Below are 18,664 nucleotides of genomic sequence, written 5' to 3' on the forward strand. Positions count from 1 at the left end.
GAAAAGTTATATCTGATCAAATGAAAAGCATTTTGTAAGTTGTATAAGTTAGTTTTGATTGAATGGTCAGGCTGTTTGATGAAGTATCACCTCTTTGAATCAGAAGATCTTACCTTTATCAATTTTTGATGGCATCCATAGCTTTTCTTCTCCTGTGGAAACAAAAGCAAAACCACTTTCCATTCTGAGGTAAACACATATTAAAGGTATACAGGCTAATTTAATTCAGCAGTGCTTTTCTATTATCCAGTGTCTCACTGCAGCTGTCATTACTTTCTCATTAGCATTTAGAAAGTGTAAGCTTAATAAAGTATTGTACAATCTATCTCTGGGGGTCTTTATTATCTCCTTCTGTTTATTAAGCAAATCTTCTAGAGTTTGAGTAGATCTTCCTATAACTCCTTGCCCTGTTGGATTGTGTGGTATACCTATAATATGTTTTATGTTGTAATATACAAAAAACTGTTTCATTTTACAAGAGACATTACTGGAGCATTTTTAGTCTTTATTTGTACAGGTATCCCCATGATGGCTATAAATTCTAATAAATGTGTGATGACAGAGTCAGTCTTTTCAGAATTCAAAACAGTTGCCCAAACTCTGCAAAATGAAACAAAACCATTTACCAAATTTCAATTCTTTGAATACCCTTTGGATTATTTCCTGCAGGTAGTGGAGTTTGATCATATAAAGAACAAGTAGGACATTTTCTTACAATTTCCGTGGCTTGTTGTCAAGTGATGGAAAAATCCTTTTTCAAACCTTTGCTATTAACATCGTGGTTCTTATGAAATTCTGAGGTTTCTAGCATATTTTCTACTAATAATTAATCAGTTTCACCATTATTTTGTACTAGAGAACCTGGTAGATCTGTATGAGATCTGATATGTATTATATATAAGGGATAATTTCTATTTCTAATTAGTTCTTGTAATTAAACAAATACCAAAATTCTGAATAATTTGGTATAAATCCAGAGGTTTCAATATATAAAATGACTCTTACTTCTTACTGAGAGTCTGTAACCATATTAAGAGCTTCTGGAAAAAATCTAATAATACCACAAGAATGCATATAATTCTGACTTTTGAACAGTATCATAGTGACTTTGAGCTACTTTACTTACATGTAATAGGACCCCCAAAATTGGTATTCTTTGTACAATGTGAGGAAGGATCCAGTTAGTTCTCTTTACAAACTGAATTCTCTTGCTTTTGAGATATTTGTTGTTAATCTATCCCCAAAATTACTAAAACTCTTTTCCAGTATTCATTTTCTGTCCATAAAGAGGAAATTTCAGCAATAGTAGGTCACTTCCTTATAGCTGCTACTGGAGAGGTCGCTCCAGGCAAATTTTTTAAGGCTTGCAATATAAACACACTACTAAAGGCCATATAGTGAATCTTCATCATAAATGTACGTGTGATTCCAGCTACATTCAGTAGCAAAATAATTGAATATTAACATTAACAGTGCTTTTGGACTTGTCCTCAGTGAGCCAAACCCTGGAGGGAACCTGACAGGGAGACACCCACATAGCCCTGCATCGCCCTTAGTCCATTGTATTTTATCTTCTAAAGCTGTTCTGTCATCCAGGGCAGTATTTTTGTTTTTTTGTTTGGTTGGTTGGTTTTTTTCCATAGTCATTAGGTCCTTTAATTTCTCTGTGGAAGAGTTTCCCCCATGGTGACAGATAATGATTAAACCAGTTTTACATGGGGGCCTATGATAGCCCTTCCACCAAGTTATTTCCTAATGGCAAAATGTTATCTAGTCTGTCCCTTGTTGAACTCCATTCTTTGGCCCAATATCGGCCTTTGCCACACTTATCAACAGTCCAGAAGGCAGGATCATTCTGTTCGAATTATTGATAGAAAAAAAAAAAAAACACTCTTTCCAGAAATGCCTTGCCTACAATCCCTTTTTAGGTAACCTTGTTTATCACAATTAAAACATACGATATTTTGAGTTTTCTACAAGCCTTTGGAAATAACCACTGCTATCCAAGTACCATCATGGTTATGAGTGTTGACATTGACTATATCTCAGACCCTTTACTCTGTGGGTGCTGATTACCCTTTTTTTAAAATTGTAAATTAGCCTTTTCAAAAGCTAAAGATTAAGTCGGTATTTGTCTAGCTTCTGGAATTGTTATCATTCTATTTATAGCTGAAGTCAACATTTATAAGAAAACCAGTAAAGGTTTCTTTTCGGCCTTGCATAAATTTAGTAAATGACTCAGTTCGCTTTCTGACTTCTTCAACTCTGTCTCAAGCATCCAAAGCTGCTGGATGGCAGAGAGCCAAAGTGCGCTCTTCATATATAGACTGTCTTTGTACACCAACATAATCACCCTCCCGCAGATGTTGGTCTTGGGATATTTCAATACCTCTAGGCCTCCTTTGTTGTTCAATGGTCTTAGCCTCATTTTTCCCCCAGGTCCTCCATTGTAATTGTGGATCAGGCACCAATACTGCTTCAACCAAGTCTTCCCAACCTTGTGGGATAATTCTGTTATTAGTTGCCCATGAATTTAACATCTGCTTCACAAAGGGTGAATGCATACCATATGAGACTATCATTTCTTTACATCTCCTCAAATCTAACCTTTTCCACAGGAATTCAGTGAGATCTTCCATAGCCTTGAGGATACCTGCCATTATGGTGGTTGTTCATGTTGGTGACTGGATAAATTAAGGCTGGTTATTCGATAACCTTAGGATGTTTTTCTCTAATTTCATAATGTAATGGTGGGTTGGTTCTCCTTTAAATTCCTCTGTCTCTAACTGAATATCTCTATTATCTGTTTTAATGAGTTTTTCTAAGGCTTGGAACTTGTCAGTTGTAACTTTTTCTACAGCCTGAATCTCATCAGTCAATTCCTCACATTTGGCTCTTATATCAACCAATTTTTTCAGGGATGAAACAAGATTTTCCAAACTTATAATGATTATAATAGACATTGCATGAATCCCAGGTAAGTTAATTATCCCCTCATTTAATTGTTCTATTTCCAAATCATCCTTTGTGGATTCATACAGAGTCCCAGCAAATCTGCTGACGATGACACTGAAGTGTAAGGCTGGATGTCATCGTGCAGCAGGGTCGGGGCTGAGAACACAGACGATGCACAGCACAAAGGAGAGGCACTGCTGAATCTACATAGCTGTGAGCTGAGAGTATGTGACAGTTGCCTGAGCCGGTGTCTAGGTGGCTAACCTAGTGGGACAGCAGCCTGAGGAGGGGGTTCATGGGAAGCACACAATCCACAGTGTAAAGGATCCCAGGAGCCAGAGAGCTATCCATCTGAAAGGCAGACACAGGGAAATGTGTAAAAGCAACATTGTGCTAGGCAAGAAGTAAGAGCGCAGAGCTGGCCAGTGGTGAGGGGCTAACTGTGGTAGTGCTTGGTAACAGATGCCTGTGGAGCTTGTGGGGACTGCTGCAGAGAGGTTGCAACGGGAAACCCTCATGAGGGGAGATCTGTGAGTTTTTTTTGTTGCCGTTGTTTTGTTGTTTGTTTTATAGTTACTTGAATATATTGAACTGAATTTTAACAAAGGTGCTGAAAACATACACTGGAAAACAAAACAAAATGAAAAATCAGTCTCCAAGAGATGTTTTGAGGAGAACCATAAAGTCATATGCAGAATCAAACTAACGTCCTCATCTTCTTCCCTACACAAAAATCAATTCAAAGTGGGCCCAAGGTCTTAATCTGAGACTGAAAACTTTGAAAGTCCTGGAAGAAACCATGGGAAAAACTGTAAACTACAGACCCAGGCATGGTCTCTCTGCACAACACACCGTTCACCCAGGAACTGAGTAGAGTAAAACACCCTCCTGGTAAACTTTGCTTGTGAGCTGGGTTGTAGTGGTGCACGCCTTTAATTCCAGCACTCAGGAGGCAGAGGCAGGAATATCTGTGAGTTTGAGGCCAGCCTGGTCTACAAGAGCTAGTTCCAGGACAAGCTACAAAGCTTCTGAGAAACACTGTCTCAAAAATTGAAAAAAAAAAACTTTGGCTGCAATTTTATTATAATATGATAGTTAACAGAAATAGCACTATGATATGAAAAATTACCATTAATTCTTATATAATGATTTTCAAAATATGTCTATATTTTACAATGTTCTGATTCTGTATTACTAAGTCTGTGGGGTTTCTGTCATCTGCAGCATAGTAACTGTATTCTATTGTGCTTTTGTTTCTGCACCACCTTCAGGAGGATGGTATTCATAAGCCTTTACTGCATGATCTACAGAATTCCACTCCACATGTCAATCTTCTTAGCTGGTACTCAGAACACTGCAGAGGATTCCTGCCTGCCTCTGCTTTTTAACATCTTTAACATTATTTCTAAGACCCTGAACAGCGACATTTGGAGACAAATATTGCCAACACTCTCTACATGTTTGTTACATCAAAATCAGTGTCCAAGTTGGTGATACATTCTAAGCTTGGGAGAGAAAGTTCACAGCCACTCTCTCACCAGCTTTGGCTTCAGTGTCAAAGTAAAATGTTAAGCAAATTCTCAATGTCTGGTGTTGGGTTCGACTTGATTAAGAACATTAACCCAGGAAGTAGAATTTTTGCTGCTGGCAACAGTTGAAGGCTACTTGATTCTTTACACACACACACACACACACACACACACACACTCACAAAGTCTAAATGCATTACCTTTTCTTTCCTAAATTACTTTCAAGTGAATATTAACCATAGTTACTATGCCAAAATCATTGGCCTAGAAAAGTCTGAAAATTGAAAAGAATACCTTCTGAGCTTCGGGCCATCTCTATAGTTTTCCCTCCTTAGGCTTTACAAAATATGGAGGTTACCTTTGTGGGTAAAGAGCTGAATAAACTTTGAACTGCCCCCACGCCCTGTTGGCAATACAGAGAGCATGTGTCTCTTAATCAGGGAGCTGTGTGTTAAGGTCCTGGCAGGACAGATTACCAGTTTATGGCACCTTGGAAGACAGTATGGATGTCCACCCTCGAGACATCTCAGTCCTCTTGATATACTTGAAGGTGTCAGAACTAGACACCAAACCCAAACTGGGCACCTGGTCCACATGAGTGACAGAGTCTAGCAAAAAGACAGTAGAATTACCAACAGTGCTCATTCAGAGGTGTGAGGAAGGGTAAAGGAAAGTAGGGAGGGAGAGAGGGACAGACAGAGAGGGTGGGGATATGAATCATATTCCCGAAGATCAATTGTTTAAAATACAAGGTCCACTTCCTTTAATGTTAAGTGATCTGCCTACGTGTCCACACCATAAAACTCCATAACACCAGCCTGCCCGCCCACATTTCCATTCTTGCTGTCTTAGAAAGGGCACTGGGGAGTCTCCATATTTCTCTCACCTCACCTCTAAAATTGGTTGGGAAAACCTTCCTTGTAATGTTGCTCTTAATATCACAAAATAATGTAGGAAGGATGCCCACACAAAATAATGTAGGAAGGATGCCCACTCGAGCTTGAGAAGATAGTAGATATCCACTAGCTTCTTACCAGTCTGTGCATCATAGGAAAACTGTGCACTTCATTACTGTGTGGTCCATAGATATGCAGGGGACTCTTAAAGGTAATGGAAGTGCACGCATGCCAGTTGTAGCTGCAACTCACTGAGCTGCCCCTACCCACGTGGCTCCATGATCAGCACATGTGCGCACTGTTCTACTCTTTCCCCACAGTCGCTGACGTTACACTCTAACATCCTTATCTAACAGAGGAGACCACGCAAAGAGCAAGGAGATATGAGCAATTTCTCTCAGGAGAAGGGATAGGGCATGTTGTAGGCACTGTCTCCTGGCAAAGTGGAGTCTGTCTCTTACTCATGGCTGTCACCCTCTGGACCAGCTCCATGCCTGCCTCAGGTCCTTAGTCAATGCTGACCAGTATTGTGTGCTGCAGAGATACCAGGGGTCTCAGCACCTTTTGCTATGGCTGAGGGTGCCTCTCTGCTTTGAAGAGGAATGGACGCCAACCCTTCCTCCCCTGAGGCTCTGTCCGTCCACCCCATCTGCCCTGCATTGTCTGCTGTCCTCCTTACTATGTTAAGTGATCTGCCTACGTGTCCACACCATAGGGAAGGAAAGCAGACTTCTAACCTGTCTGAGAAAGGGGAAAGTGCAGCTGAGACAGAGGAAGAGAGAACTGGGAGAGGGGAGATAGATGAAAAAGAAAGTGTGGAGCCTAATGAAAGCAAAATGTCCCCAACATCACAAAACAAAGTTTCCCAGACAGGACAGTGCCTCCCCTTAACTTGCAGTGAGAATAAACTGATAGGCGTGTCATAAAATGCCAGATCACGTGTGGCATCAGCTGACACCCCAGCTAACAATACGTGTGTAACCTTAGCCCAGTGCACTGCAGGAGGGAAGAGCCTACAGGGACCCATCAATCTCCTGCCAGCAGCGAGGGCAGACAGCATGAGCACAGCCGGAAAAGTAAGAAAAAGATCTTGCTGTTGGGAATAAATTCTCACTAACTTGCTAAAAGATGCTGACTTCTAACTTAGAAATGACGTGCACTGTAGGCAATGTGTAATGAGTGCTATAGCTGTATATATACACAGGGTGTGCAGCTCAGCTGCTGTAAAATACTTTTAACAAGAGCACACAGACTCTAGATCTAGGGCCATCCTCACTTCCTCACTAACTCTGCAGCACAGGGAATTCATTCTGAGTCTGTGACTACCTTGTAAACAGAAAGTTGTAAAGAGATCTTTATCAGAGTAGTCTTTACTCAAATCACAATTCCATAGCCTGCTATTCTTTGTAATCATAGCTTTCTTATGAAAACAGAAAAGTCTGATAAACGTTTCATAAGAGGAATTTGAATCGGGAATTTAGAAGAACTGCCATCGCATTAAACTTTGATAAAATTTCTGACAAGAGGTAGATTGATTTCAACACTTTAGGATCATCCACGGTAAGATTACATTCCCATGCACGCCGGGATTTGGAGAGGTCCATTACTGCACAATTCATAAAATCTCTAGAATCTCTATAGAACATTTTCTGCTCTCTTAAAAAAATCATTCAGCTTTTATATAAAATTAATTCTAAGAAAAACAGAATCACTTATGAACAGTAAGATTACATACATATGGTACTACGTTTACCACAAAGTCATCTTCCTTCTTGAGTCTGTGTGTGGTACCGAATCATGCAAGCAGTCATTCAGCATAAACAACTGATCCGTGCTATCCAACTGCCTAATTATAACGCCTGTGTTTCCGTTGGCACAGAGGCTGTTTTTTTTGGGAGTGGGTCAAAGGTCCAACAGCTCACAGTGAGAACAGGGGGTTGGAGACTTCTGCGTCCACAGTGTGGCCTGACTCGGTATAGAAAAGGGGATGGAGAATCGGCACAGAAGGGGCAGTCGCCAGTAGTTCTGTTCCAATTCACTTTATTTTCTTTCACTCCTGGTCATTTTAGGATGGCATATCACATTTCAAGGAAAAGTAGTTAGGATAAAGAATGACTGAAAAAGTTAAAAGAAAGAATGAATTCATGCAGCATAAGTGGAAACCCAGTCCGATCAACCAAACAAGAATCGAGGGACTAGGGAATCCAGGCTCTTAGGTGCAGGGTCAGTAACAGCGCTATGGTGATCATAGGCTTGAGTTTATACTGCCTACAACAGCAAAATAACAATGTAGCCAGGTATGATAGACCATCCCTGAAATCTCAGCGCTAGGAAGGCCAAGACAGAAAGGTTCCTAGTTCAAGGGCAGCCTGGGAAGCTCAGTAGAATATTATCTCAGAAATCCAAAGCCTGGGAGATCTCTGTGACAGAGTACTTACCTAGAATGCACAAAGTAGCACTTCAAAAATATATTGATAATTATAATTTAAAATAAACATACATCCAGTGTAAGCAGAGGCTGTTGGTTCTTTTCCTGGCTGCCCAGACCTGAATAACCACATGAAAACTTTATTGATTACAACACTGTTTGGCCAATGGCACAAGTATATTCCCATTTAGCTCTTATATCTTAAATTATCCATTTCTATTAACCTATGTATTAATAAAAATGGCTGGGGTAGTCTGTGGCCTACCATTAGAGTTCCGCTGGTGGCCTTTCACCTTCGGCAGCTACATGGCATCTCCCTGACTCTGCCTACTCTCTCTATATATATCTCTTCTAGCCTGGCTGTATTCTGCCCTGCCATAGGCCAAGGCAACTTCTTTATTAACCAATGGTAATAAAGCATACTCACAGTATATAGAAGATAATCCCACATCAATCCAACAATTTCAGTCAAACAACCTCTTTCAGAACAGTACCAGTGACTTCAAGGAAAAAAATGTAGTGAAAACATGGCCTGAAAGAACATCCCGATGTATGCCCTTTCTTTTCCTGACCTTCTACTATGGTGTCACACATTTCTCAGGGTGTTTTAACTCCTTGTAAATGAGAAGTGTCCATTTCTTTGTAACAATGGGTGGCAGACCTGGGGACAGACGCTGTGCATAGGAAATAGAGGGACACAATTGCAGTGACCCCCTTGGAGCTGCAGTTACCCTTCCTCTTCCAGGTCATCAAGTGCAAAGCAGCTGTGCTATGGGAGACCAAGAAGCCCTTCTCCATCGAGGACATAGAAGTCGCACCCCCCAAGGCCCATGAAGTCCGCATTAAGGTAAAGTCCCTTTCTACCTTCTATTATATTAGGTTTGAAAAACTCATAAAATACTGCATAGATGCATCCAACTGTTCGTTAGCATCCCGTTTCATATGCTCACCCCAATAATGAATGAGCCTGTTGCTGAGCCTAGCTGTTGACATCAGTTGCTGCCAGTTTGAAGTTTAACATAATCCCCGAAAACCTTTTTATGTTTATGTGTTCGTAAAGTGCTAAACATCTTGAGTCCAAAAGCAATAATATTAGGTAATTAGGTAATATTAGGTAATTTCTTGGTGCTCATTTCCTAGCTCTAACTCCATAACAATGTATACATTTTTTTTTGTATGTTGTATAAACTACATTTGTTTTTGTTTTTTGTTTTTTTTTTTGGATTTTCGAGACAGGGTTTCTCTGTAGCTTTTTTGGTTCCTGTCCTGGAACTAGGTCTTGTAGAACAGGCTGGCCTCGAACCCACAGAGATCCGCCTGCCTCTGCCTCCCGAGTGCTGGGATTAAAGGCGTGCGCCACCACTGCCTGGCTTAAACTACATTTTTTAGGATCCCTTAATTCACAGGATGATCTTTGATCCTTAAGCTGTTTAACTAAGAAAAGATACAAAACGAAGGGAAAACTAGGACCTAATTCGAATTCCAAGCAATAGGGATTGTTAGTAGGTTCCTCAGAAGCAGAGTTTCAGAATAGGTGTGCTAAAACTTCTCAATGGCTATCATGGCTCAACAAACTCTATCTCTCATCTGTAGATGGTGGCCACGTCGATCTGCCGCTCAGATGATCATGTAGTTGCTGGAAACCATCCTGCGCCACTCCCTGCAGTTCTAGGCCACGAGGGAGCTGGTATTGTGGAGAGCGTTGGAGAAGGGGTGACTTCTGTCAAACCAGGTACAGAATTCTTTACCCTCAGGGTTTGTGCTTTCTCTCTGATTGATCCAAGCACATCCATCCCGAAAGAGGAGCCCAGGTAGTTGGAGACTTGAAATCTGGCACAAGGTCACAGGATTTCCATCCCTTCCTCCCTGCATGCCTCTGTCCTGGGGCATCCAATCATGTCTTTTATCTTTCTATGTCTATTTTTTATTGTCAATATGTCAGGCACCGAGTTAGAGTCTCCACTGTGACCTTCAGAGTTCACAGTCTGCTAACTTCCACTTCAGTGTCGCTGAGCACTGGGGATTTTTCAGGATTCAAGTAGACCTACAAATGGGGCAAAGGCAAGACCTGCAGGTCCAGGTTCTGAGTGCCTAGATGTAGGGAAGCTGCTCTGTGCTGAGTTCAGAGACCCGACTGCTCGCTGGCTTCAGGATGCCTCTCCTGTAGGATGCCATAGGTTTAACCTCATTGCATCCACGTGATGGCTTCCTCTTCTCCTATATGTTCCTCCTTCTTCTATATAGAAACATAATACAATATAAGAGGAAACCACAGAGGGAAAAATATAGCCAAAGTCCTGCAAACACAAACACCATTGTATTATCACTAGTTGGGCTGAAGGTGGTGGTTTGCACATTGCTTTTTGTTTTATTCATGTTTTTATTTTAACTTTGTGTTTGGATGTAAAAGTTGATTAAAAATATATTTTCTGTGGTGTCATCATACATTCATTTTATCTGTGAAGCATAGTGATCAGGTCATTGATTTGTACAATAACATAGGTAGCACATGTGATTTAAAAACAAGATTATGTTCATCTCCAAAAATATCACTTTAGCCTGAAGAGTCAGACATTTCTTGCATTCCAAGTAACCAGAAAATAAGAAAAGAACTTGTCTGGCTGGTGGTAAGTATTGGTGTTTCCTTTATTTGGAAAAAAAGCTAACAGTAAAACAACACCTTTACTTCTCAGGATGCTTTGTCTATAGCAGAAAAAAATGATAGTTCTTAAACAATTACCTAAAAAAATATCACATTCTTTCTCAGGGGAAATCTCTAACTCATTGTTAAGGACTGAGATGTCCAGACTAAGATGTCACTTCGCTGTCATATTTCAGTCTGCGTCCTCAAAAACAACTAAGATTTTTCTTTCTTTTTTTTTTTTTTTTTTTTTGGTTTTTCGAGACAGGGTTTCTCTGTGGTTTTGGAGCCTGTGCTGGAACTAGCTCTTGTAGACCAGGCTGGTCTCGAACTCACAGAGATCCGCCTGTCTCTGCCTCCCAAGTGCTGGGATTAAAGGCGTGCGCCACCACCGCCGGCCGAACCAAGATTATTCTTCAAGCATTCGTTTCATTAAGAGAAGCACAATCACTTTGAAAAACCAAAATATGGTGATGGAGAAACAACTCAGTGGGTGAAGTCATCCTGTTAGACAGTTGACAGTCACCTGTAACTCCAGCTGCTCGGGATCCACCACCCTCTGCTGGCCTTCAAGGGCGTGCGCGCACGCACATACACACACACACGTGCATACACACACGGATCCTCAGACATGCACATAAAAACAGGACAAATCTTTTTAAGAAGTAAAAAACTAGCTACCAATAATCTCATTTGAATTTTATCTTATGATCAAGTTTAGTTTGTCTTATTTTTATTATAAAATGTTTCCTATATTGTGTTTGGTCTTATTTTAGTTTCATTTTAACTATTATAAAAAATTTCAGAATTGTCCAGCATCTCATTGGAGGTTAGTAACTCTTAGCAATTAAAGTATATATTTATACTTAACAGTGAGTATATCTAAGGGTTGGCTAGGCTAATACGTGCAAAGCACCCAAGAGCAACTGAGGCACACAATGAAAGTTAGCTGCTCATCAGTAGATATAGCTGTTTTTACATTTCCCTTTTCTTTCAGGAAACTTCTGGCACATAGCAACCTGGATGAAGAGCAATGACCCATGCATGACATAGTGCAGTTGGGTTCTATTTCTTAGAAACCTTTCAAGGACACATATCTCTACATGTAGTTTTCATATTCCTGCCTTGTTATTCTTGGGTAGACATTTAAGCATTTTCTTGTTCCCCTTCCAGGTGATAAAGTCATCCCGCTCTTTTCTCCCCAGTGTGGAAATTGCAGAATCTGCAAGCACCCGGAGAGCAACTTATGTGTAAAGTAGGTTTCTTATTGTCTTCTTGCACAATTAGGTTATACACTGGTTTTTTATTGTCTTCTTGAATAATAAGATTGCACCCTTGTTTTCCCTTGTTTCATGTCCTTTATTTGCTGTGTTTCACTGGCCAGTTCAGCACAGCTTCAGGGGACTTTGCTTGATGGAACCACCAGGTTCACATGCAAGGGGAAGTCAATCTACAACTTCATCAGCACCAGCACCTTCTCCCAGTACACTGTGGTAGATGAGATGGCAGTGGCTAAAATTGATGCGGCTTCACCCCTGGACAAAGTCTGCCTCATCGGCTGCGGGTTCTCAACTGGCTATGGCTCTGCTGTCAAAGTCGCTAAGGTAAGATGGACAGTGGCCCATGGTCCTAGCTACGTGCATATTGTTGAGACCAAAGGCAAGAAATTAATTGTTTATAGGCGTCGGAGAGTGTTTTTGTAGAAAAGATAAGTCTGTCCAACTCCAGTGAGATTTCCCACCACAAACTCAAAAAAAGCTCTATAATAATATGCATAGAGTTCTGCGTACTTCCCAATAGAAACTGGCCTCTCATAGAAATTGTTTGAAACTTATGTAGATCAGCAGCTGTAACACTTTGCATTTGCTGTTGTCTATAATCCCAGATCCAAGATACACTTGAGCAATAAAACATGTTTTAAAGGTCAGAAATTGGAAAGCTTGGCCATTTTGGACCAATGGAAGATTTTAAAGTAGAGATGTCATCACTGTTATCTCTAAAGTAAGCCAAGGTGGGGAGATCTGCACAGCACACATGCTGTCACCAGTGTTTTTCAAATAAAGACCAGCACTGCTACCTAGAGCCAAACTGTCTGAATGGTGGAAATTTCCTGAAAAGAAAACTTGGCTTAGTGATGAACCAGGACTTACTGGCGGTGGAGCAGAGCAGCCCCTCTGAGCTGCCTATGTTCTTTAAAAGGGCATCACGATGAACGTGAGCTCTGATAACCTCCAGCTGGGGGCCAGGGTTGTCTCCTTTCGTTATGGGGATTGAGAACAAACCTTATCAGCAACATTTTCCCAGCAAACCTAAACTTTGGTTGTGTTAGAAGTCTACGTTTCCTACAGCTTCTGTCTCTTAGTGTGTGCACATCGTATTGGAGACAGCACTCCTCAACAGTGTGTGACCTAGTATATCCTGAGCAAGTTTGTTAGTAGATCCTTTAAAAATCAGTCTATGACTCTAGGATTCTCCCATCATCTTCACAGGTTGTTGGTGTTGATTAAAATATCAATAGAAAAATAAGCTCAGAAGGAATTTGAACGGTGAAGAAAATTCATGTCTTTATTATAGATGAAAATGATGCTGACCCTGAGTTATGAGAAAGTAAATGTTTATGGAAATAGAAACATTCTCTTTTTTTGTGATTTTAGCACTAAATGTAGTTACTCCTTGTTTCAACAGGAGGACTGAGTGAGCTTCAGAAGCCATGGGTACTTGTGATTGAGGATTTCAGTCATTGTTATTAAAATACAGACCAGCGATTGTTTCAGTATTTTTCATTGACTTCTTTAAAAAAAAGTCAGGCTTAAAGTCTCACAAAGATAACACTGGTATCTTGCTGTATTTTCTTAAAGTTTCCTGTCCACTTTCCTGTTAAGCCAGGAATGACTTGTCAATGCTTTCAAGATGACTTCTGCTCCAGTTACCCTGGTTGTGACTACTGAACGATAGCGAACCCAGGAGTTAATGATTGAAGGGTGGTTGGACTACCCTGTAGTTTCCAAGAGTAACCATGATCATTTGTTTCACTTTTACAAATCTGTTGTGTGTATGGGGAAGATGTTATTATGTGATCACTGAAGATTAAAATGATTTTTATGTCGAGTTCAAAGATCAGCCAGTACAGCTGATCTCACAGGGGATTCCCAGTGGATTAGAATGGGGTTCTTCCTGAAGAGAATCCAATTAACTTGTAGAAGCTGTTACTGGATCCTGAGATTAACAAAAAAAGATAACTCCTCAGATACATCTAATATAGAGCAAATTTTGAGAACCACTGTTGTACCCCTTCGGGCAGCTATAGCCAGAAGAGGTTTTGGAAGCAGGTGGAATGACATCTGAGAGGCCATGACAGAGAACAAAGCAAGGTGCCTTGTGCAGCATGGAGCACTGCCTAGTGGTCACTGGTCCATCTTTTGTATTTTCTGCAACCATAGGTGACCCCAGGCTCCACCTGTGCTGTGTTTGGCCTTGGAGGTGTTGGTCTGTCTGTCATCATTGGCTGTAAAACAGCTGGAGCAGCCAGGATCATTGCTGTGGACACCAACAAAGACAAGTTTGCGAAGGCCAAAGAATTGGGTGCAACTGAGTGCATCAATCCTTTGGACTACAGCAAACCCATCCACGAAGTAATCCAGGAGACGACCGATGGAGGGGTGGACTTCTCCTTTGAAGTAATCGGTCACATTGACACTATGGTAGGTACTGTGGCATGCCTTGAGATCTGTCCTTCTGTCATCCATAATGTGCTCCAGACAGCAAAATAGAAATCTCATGCAGATAGCTATTTTTGAGTAGTAATTTTCCATCTCCTGTTTCTACTCATATTGATTAATTCAGTTTCGATTTGTAAATTCTACAAATTTGTCTCAAGTGATAATCCTCCATTAATACAGGAAAGCTTTTCATTGAGTTTTTGTTTGTTTGTTTGTTTTGGATTTTTTTATAAAAAATCAATTCATCAAGGGAATTAAAAACAAATTCTGGACCTAAATAGACAAATAGATTTTCTTCCACATTCTTAATATTATACAATATTTGATATTAACTATTCTGAAAAGCATTTTCAAGTCTCATCATGTGGCCAAAAGCAATAATGAGTATTATGGGGCCAAGTATTATTTCATTAGCATCAAACATGTACACCAGTGGCTGCTTTAATGGATCACCATGTTTTCATCACAGAGACTGCAGAGTGCCAGCCCACAAAAATACCCAATTCTACATGTTGGAGTAAAAACTTTTTAAAATAGAATTCACAGATTCCGCCATACTCCCTAAATTTAAGAGATACGCATTCTGTGGGGTTTTTTTATAATATACATTACATAGTGAATATAAAACACTTACCTTGGAGCCATCTGCCATGTGGTAAATACTCAATTAAGGTCAGCTGGGGATAATGATAAGAAAGACTATTGCCAAGCCTACAGCGCTTGTAGTTTTTAAATATACATGATTCATATAGTTGAAAACACCATGCATGGCTAAAAAACATTTTTCTATTATGTATCAGCCAACCTAAGACCTCTGGCATTCTAAAGAAGCATCCCCAGAAACCTAAAAATCACCATTACTGAGGTCCTCCAGAAAGCCTTGGCAGAGTTGTTAGTAAAGAATGGGAATGGTGCACGGAGAGTGACATTCTGCTCAGCCTTGAACTGAGACAAGATGTCAAGCTAGCCTCTCCTCTGTGGATGGGGAGTCCTTCCACGCTCAGGGTTCTGGCTTCCCACGGCCATCGCTCTTCTCTTATTCACTAGACAGTCTCCCTCTTTGCTCAACTGAGCCTGGGTTGTCAGTGGGTTTGAAGATCCAAAAGTCTGATACCCACGTGTTCTGAGGACATCTGGTTTTCTAAATGTCACGTTTCGAAATCAAAAGACCGGGCATCATGGATCTTTGAAGATTGTAAATCATTTTTTACTATAAAATGTTTTCTAAAATAACCAATTGAAAAGTGAAAAGTTCCTGGATGTCTACAGATAACAGAATAATGTAAAATCAATGCACACACCGGATTCACAGCCACTGAAAACTTGCCCGTTCTTGATCTAAGCCCCACAGTAGGGACGTGTTATAAAGGGAGGTTGACAAATAGATAAGAGACAACTTTTGATGCTGTCATCATTACATCTTCACCATCAAAATTCTGTCTTAGAGTGCAAACTTCAAAACTGTAGTTAATGGACAATGACAGCGAGTGAACCTACGCATAGACAGCCTTAGAGTCATGTGATGAGGAAACAATATTCTCCTTGAAAGACCCAGACTGCACAGGCTCACAATGAGGCTTGATTCTTTATTAGTTGATAAGGAAGAATTGAACATAAATTCATTCAATCACTTTTTCTCTCAAAATATTTCTCTGCACATTTCTTCATATGACATGAAACTGTATATCATGAGTAGAATCCTCAAGAATATCCACTTTAAATATTATTTATATTCCAGATGTCTTCCCTGTTAAGCAGCCACGCATCATGTGGTGTAAGTGTTATTGTTGGGGTGCCTCCTCATTCTCAAAGCCTCTCTGTGAACCCCTTGTTGCTGCTGCTGGGACGCACGTGGAAAGGAGCAATATTTGGTGGTATGTATTCACAGCTAAGGATTAATTTCTGTATGTGTTCTTGTGTGCCAAAGTGGTTGTGTAGATGTGTGTGGAGTCAGAGAATATTTGATGTAGCTACAGGAGCAATCAGCCTTGCTCATTTTCACTAGGGTCAAAGTAGCCTACAGCTAGCGTTCTTGGCCAGCCAATCCCAGGAATCTCCCAACTTCCTCCCTGCAGACCTGGAGTTACAGGCTCCCCCAGCACTGAAACCACTTTTTAATGTTGCTGGGTTTTGTTTATTTTTTTTCTTATGTTTTTTATTCTGAAGATCAACTTAGCTTCAATGACAACCTCTCCCCCTACCTGCACCTCTACCCCTAAAAGAAACAGTCCAGACAGGATGTCATTGAATAGCATTCCTAAAAGTTGTTACAAGGATGCTCAAGTGTGGCTCTCCACAGTTAGTGGATTCTGGTGGGGTGGCGGCGAGGAAGGACTCAGTTTTCTTTAAGAAGCTGGCCATTGGGAGTTCGGCCATGCTCCAGTGAGAACATAGGCAACACAAATTGGACTTGCTATATTTTTTTCCTTGGGAGACGTCATGGAGTTGCAGGGTCGACCTCGGAGGACTGGGAAATGAGCGTGATCAGGGGCATTGTGTGAAATTCCCAAATAATCAATAAAAATCTAATGTCAGAGAAAAAAAAACAAAGCAAAAAGAACTTTATTGCCTGAATCATCTCACCAGCTTTGAGGATCAATTCCTAACTTTTTTCAGAATATCTTCCCTTTGGTAACAGAAAAGTTCTTAGAAGGCAACATGAGAATCACTGTTTTCTAGATAGCAAGAACTAATGCAGGAAATCCCAAGATAGGCTGCTACGCTCCCCATAGAAGGAGCTTTCTTGGCTCATTCTACTTGTGTCTCTGTAGGCTCCAAAATGCCTCACAGGACACAGAGAGCCCAAGGCAGTGATGTTTACCGAAGTTTGGAACACTCCCTTCCTTTGGCTATAAACATCTGCACTATGATTTCTCTAGGAAAGATCTACTAAGCCGCCATCATCAGCCAGGGACCCTGTTCATCAGGTGGCATGTCATAAGACATTAACGCCATGCAGAGGGTGTCTGAGTCCTGCGTCTGCCACTCAGGTGGCAGTCTGGGCACTGTTAGGAACTTGGTTTCTTTGGAAGATCTCTTGTCTAATTCTCCTGCCTGCCCGCTGGCTGCATCTCACGGTGCTCCTCTCTCCTTTCAGGCTTTAAGAGTAAAGATTCTGTCCCCAAGCTTGTGGCTGATTTTATGGCTAACAAGTTTCCACTGGAGCCGTTAATTACCCATGTTTTACCTTTTGAGAAAATCAATGAAGCGTTTGAGCTGCTTCGCTCTGGAAAGAGGTGAGCCTTAAGATTCTTTGTATGGGGTGAGTGGGGGAAAGAGATTATTTTTATGGTATGGGAAATGGCCAACAGAAATGAAGAAGAAATGGGACTTCTGTGACCGTTCAGGCTCTGCACACACATGTATGACCCAGGGCATTTTATAAGGCTAAGCCTCGGTCTCTAAAATGGATAAAATTCGATAATCGACCTCATAGAGCCACTGCTTAGGATGAAGTTTAAATGAGACAATGCCTAAAAAGCTTCTACAAAGTGCATGGCAAATAGCCAGTATGAAATGTCTGTTATGGATGGCTTTCACTGAGACTCATAACACATGCTTTATTTACCCTCTGGGCACTGTGAGTTCTGGAAATGTGAACCAACATCTTATATCTCATATTTCAGTATCCGGACTGTCCTGACGTTCTGAGACCATACTGATGCCTTCCTACTCCTGACCCCTGCACCCCAGTGAATCACGAGACCAGCCACATACAGCGCTAATGTTGTTCCTTAGAGACACTGCCAATAAAGTACTCGTGTAAGCTTTCTGCGAGAAACTGAATTTTCTGTGATTCTGTTTTCAACACCAAGTGAGAGCTACCACACCTCAGATGGGGAGCTGCAGGGTGCCCAGCCTTCCTTCTGATTTGATTGACCTCTGTCATCTTTCCTACTGGGGACAATGTCTCTTGTGACATCTGGTATTCTTTTCTCTCTGGAATCCACAGAATGTCTTCACACATCAACATAATCTGCCTCTCCCAAAAGTTGGTCTTGGGAAATCAACACCTCTAGCTCTACTTCATTATTCAATGGTCCTAGCCTCATCTTTCCCTCTGAGCCTCTACTGTAATTGAATATCAGGTTCCAATACTGCTTAACTAAGTCTTCCCAGACTTTCAGGACAATTCTATTAATAGTTGCCCATAAATTTAACATCTGCCGCACAAAAGGTGAATGTATATCATATAAGATTATCACTTCCTCGGTCTCCTCAAATCTAATATTTTTACAGGAACACAGTGAGCTCTTCCATAGCCTTGGGGATACCTAGCTTTTGGTTGTTGTTCATATTGGTTCCTGGATAAATTAAGTCTGGTTATTAAATTTCATAATGTATTGGTGGGTTGGTTCTCCTTAAATTTCTCTGTCAATATCTGAATATCTGTATTATCTGTTTTAATAAGTTTTTCAAGGCCTAGACTTACCAGTCGAGGTGTCTTATTTGGCAATAATATCAACCAATGTTTTTAGAAATAAAACAAGAATTAC

General features: G+C 40.8%; 1 protein-coding gene and 1 long non-coding RNA gene across 5 annotated transcripts in view; one reads left to right on the forward strand and one right to left on the reverse strand.

The window, feature by feature from the left end:
• The window catches only part of LOC130889316 (uncharacterized), a 154,701-nt gene that overhangs the window by 36,088 nt on the left and 99,949 nt on the right, over positions 1-18,664 (reverse strand). For 2 of the 3 annotated variants that reach the window (XR_009058542.1, XR_009058543.1), the window contains exons 1-2: positions 7,116-7,176; positions 114-152 (exon numbers count right to left, since the gene is read on the reverse strand). This is a non-coding gene — a long non-coding RNA (uncharacterized LOC130889316). Of the gene's footprint in view, positions 1-113; positions 153-7,115; positions 7,177-18,664 lie in introns of those variants that run through there. The other variant, XR_009058541.1, reaches the window with a different exon arrangement.
• On the forward strand, positions 6,375-17,940 carry LOC130889312 (alcohol dehydrogenase 1-like). Of its 2 annotated transcripts, none has more exons than XM_057792940.1 (9): positions 6,375-6,456; positions 8,536-8,655; positions 9,402-9,540; positions 11,623-11,704; positions 11,834-12,053; positions 13,890-14,150; positions 15,907-16,042; positions 17,266-17,404; positions 17,795-17,940. In XM_057792940.1, exons 1-9 carry the CDS (start codon positions 6,439-6,441, stop codon positions 17,817-17,819), a joined length of 1,140 nt encoding a protein of 379 aa, XP_057648923.1. In that variant the 5' UTR covers positions 6,375-6,438; the 3' UTR covers positions 17,820-17,940. The 2 variants fall into 2 exon arrangements, with proteins under 2 accessions (XP_057648923.1, XP_057648924.1); XM_057792941.1 differs by having other exon boundaries at positions 8,554-8,655.

Source organism: Chionomys nivalis, chromosome 18 (genome assembly GCF_950005125.1).
Source record: "Chionomys nivalis chromosome 18, mChiNiv1.1, whole genome shotgun sequence".
Classification (NCBI taxonomy): domain Eukaryota; kingdom Metazoa; phylum Chordata; class Mammalia; order Rodentia; family Cricetidae; genus Chionomys; species Chionomys nivalis.

What these genes read in the sequence shown, in the direction of transcription:
- LOC130889312 (XM_057792940.1), top strand. An exon ending in GGTGACTTCTGTCAAACCAG is followed by an intron (nt 9,541 to 11,622) that starts GTACAGAATTCT and finishes TTCCCCTTCCAG; the next exon opens with GTGATAAAGTCATCCCGCTC. An exon ending in GAGAGCAACTTATGTGTAAA is followed by an intron (nt 11,705 to 11,833) that starts GTAGGTTTCTTA and finishes TTCACTGGCCAG; the next exon opens with TTCAGCACAGCTTCAGGGGA.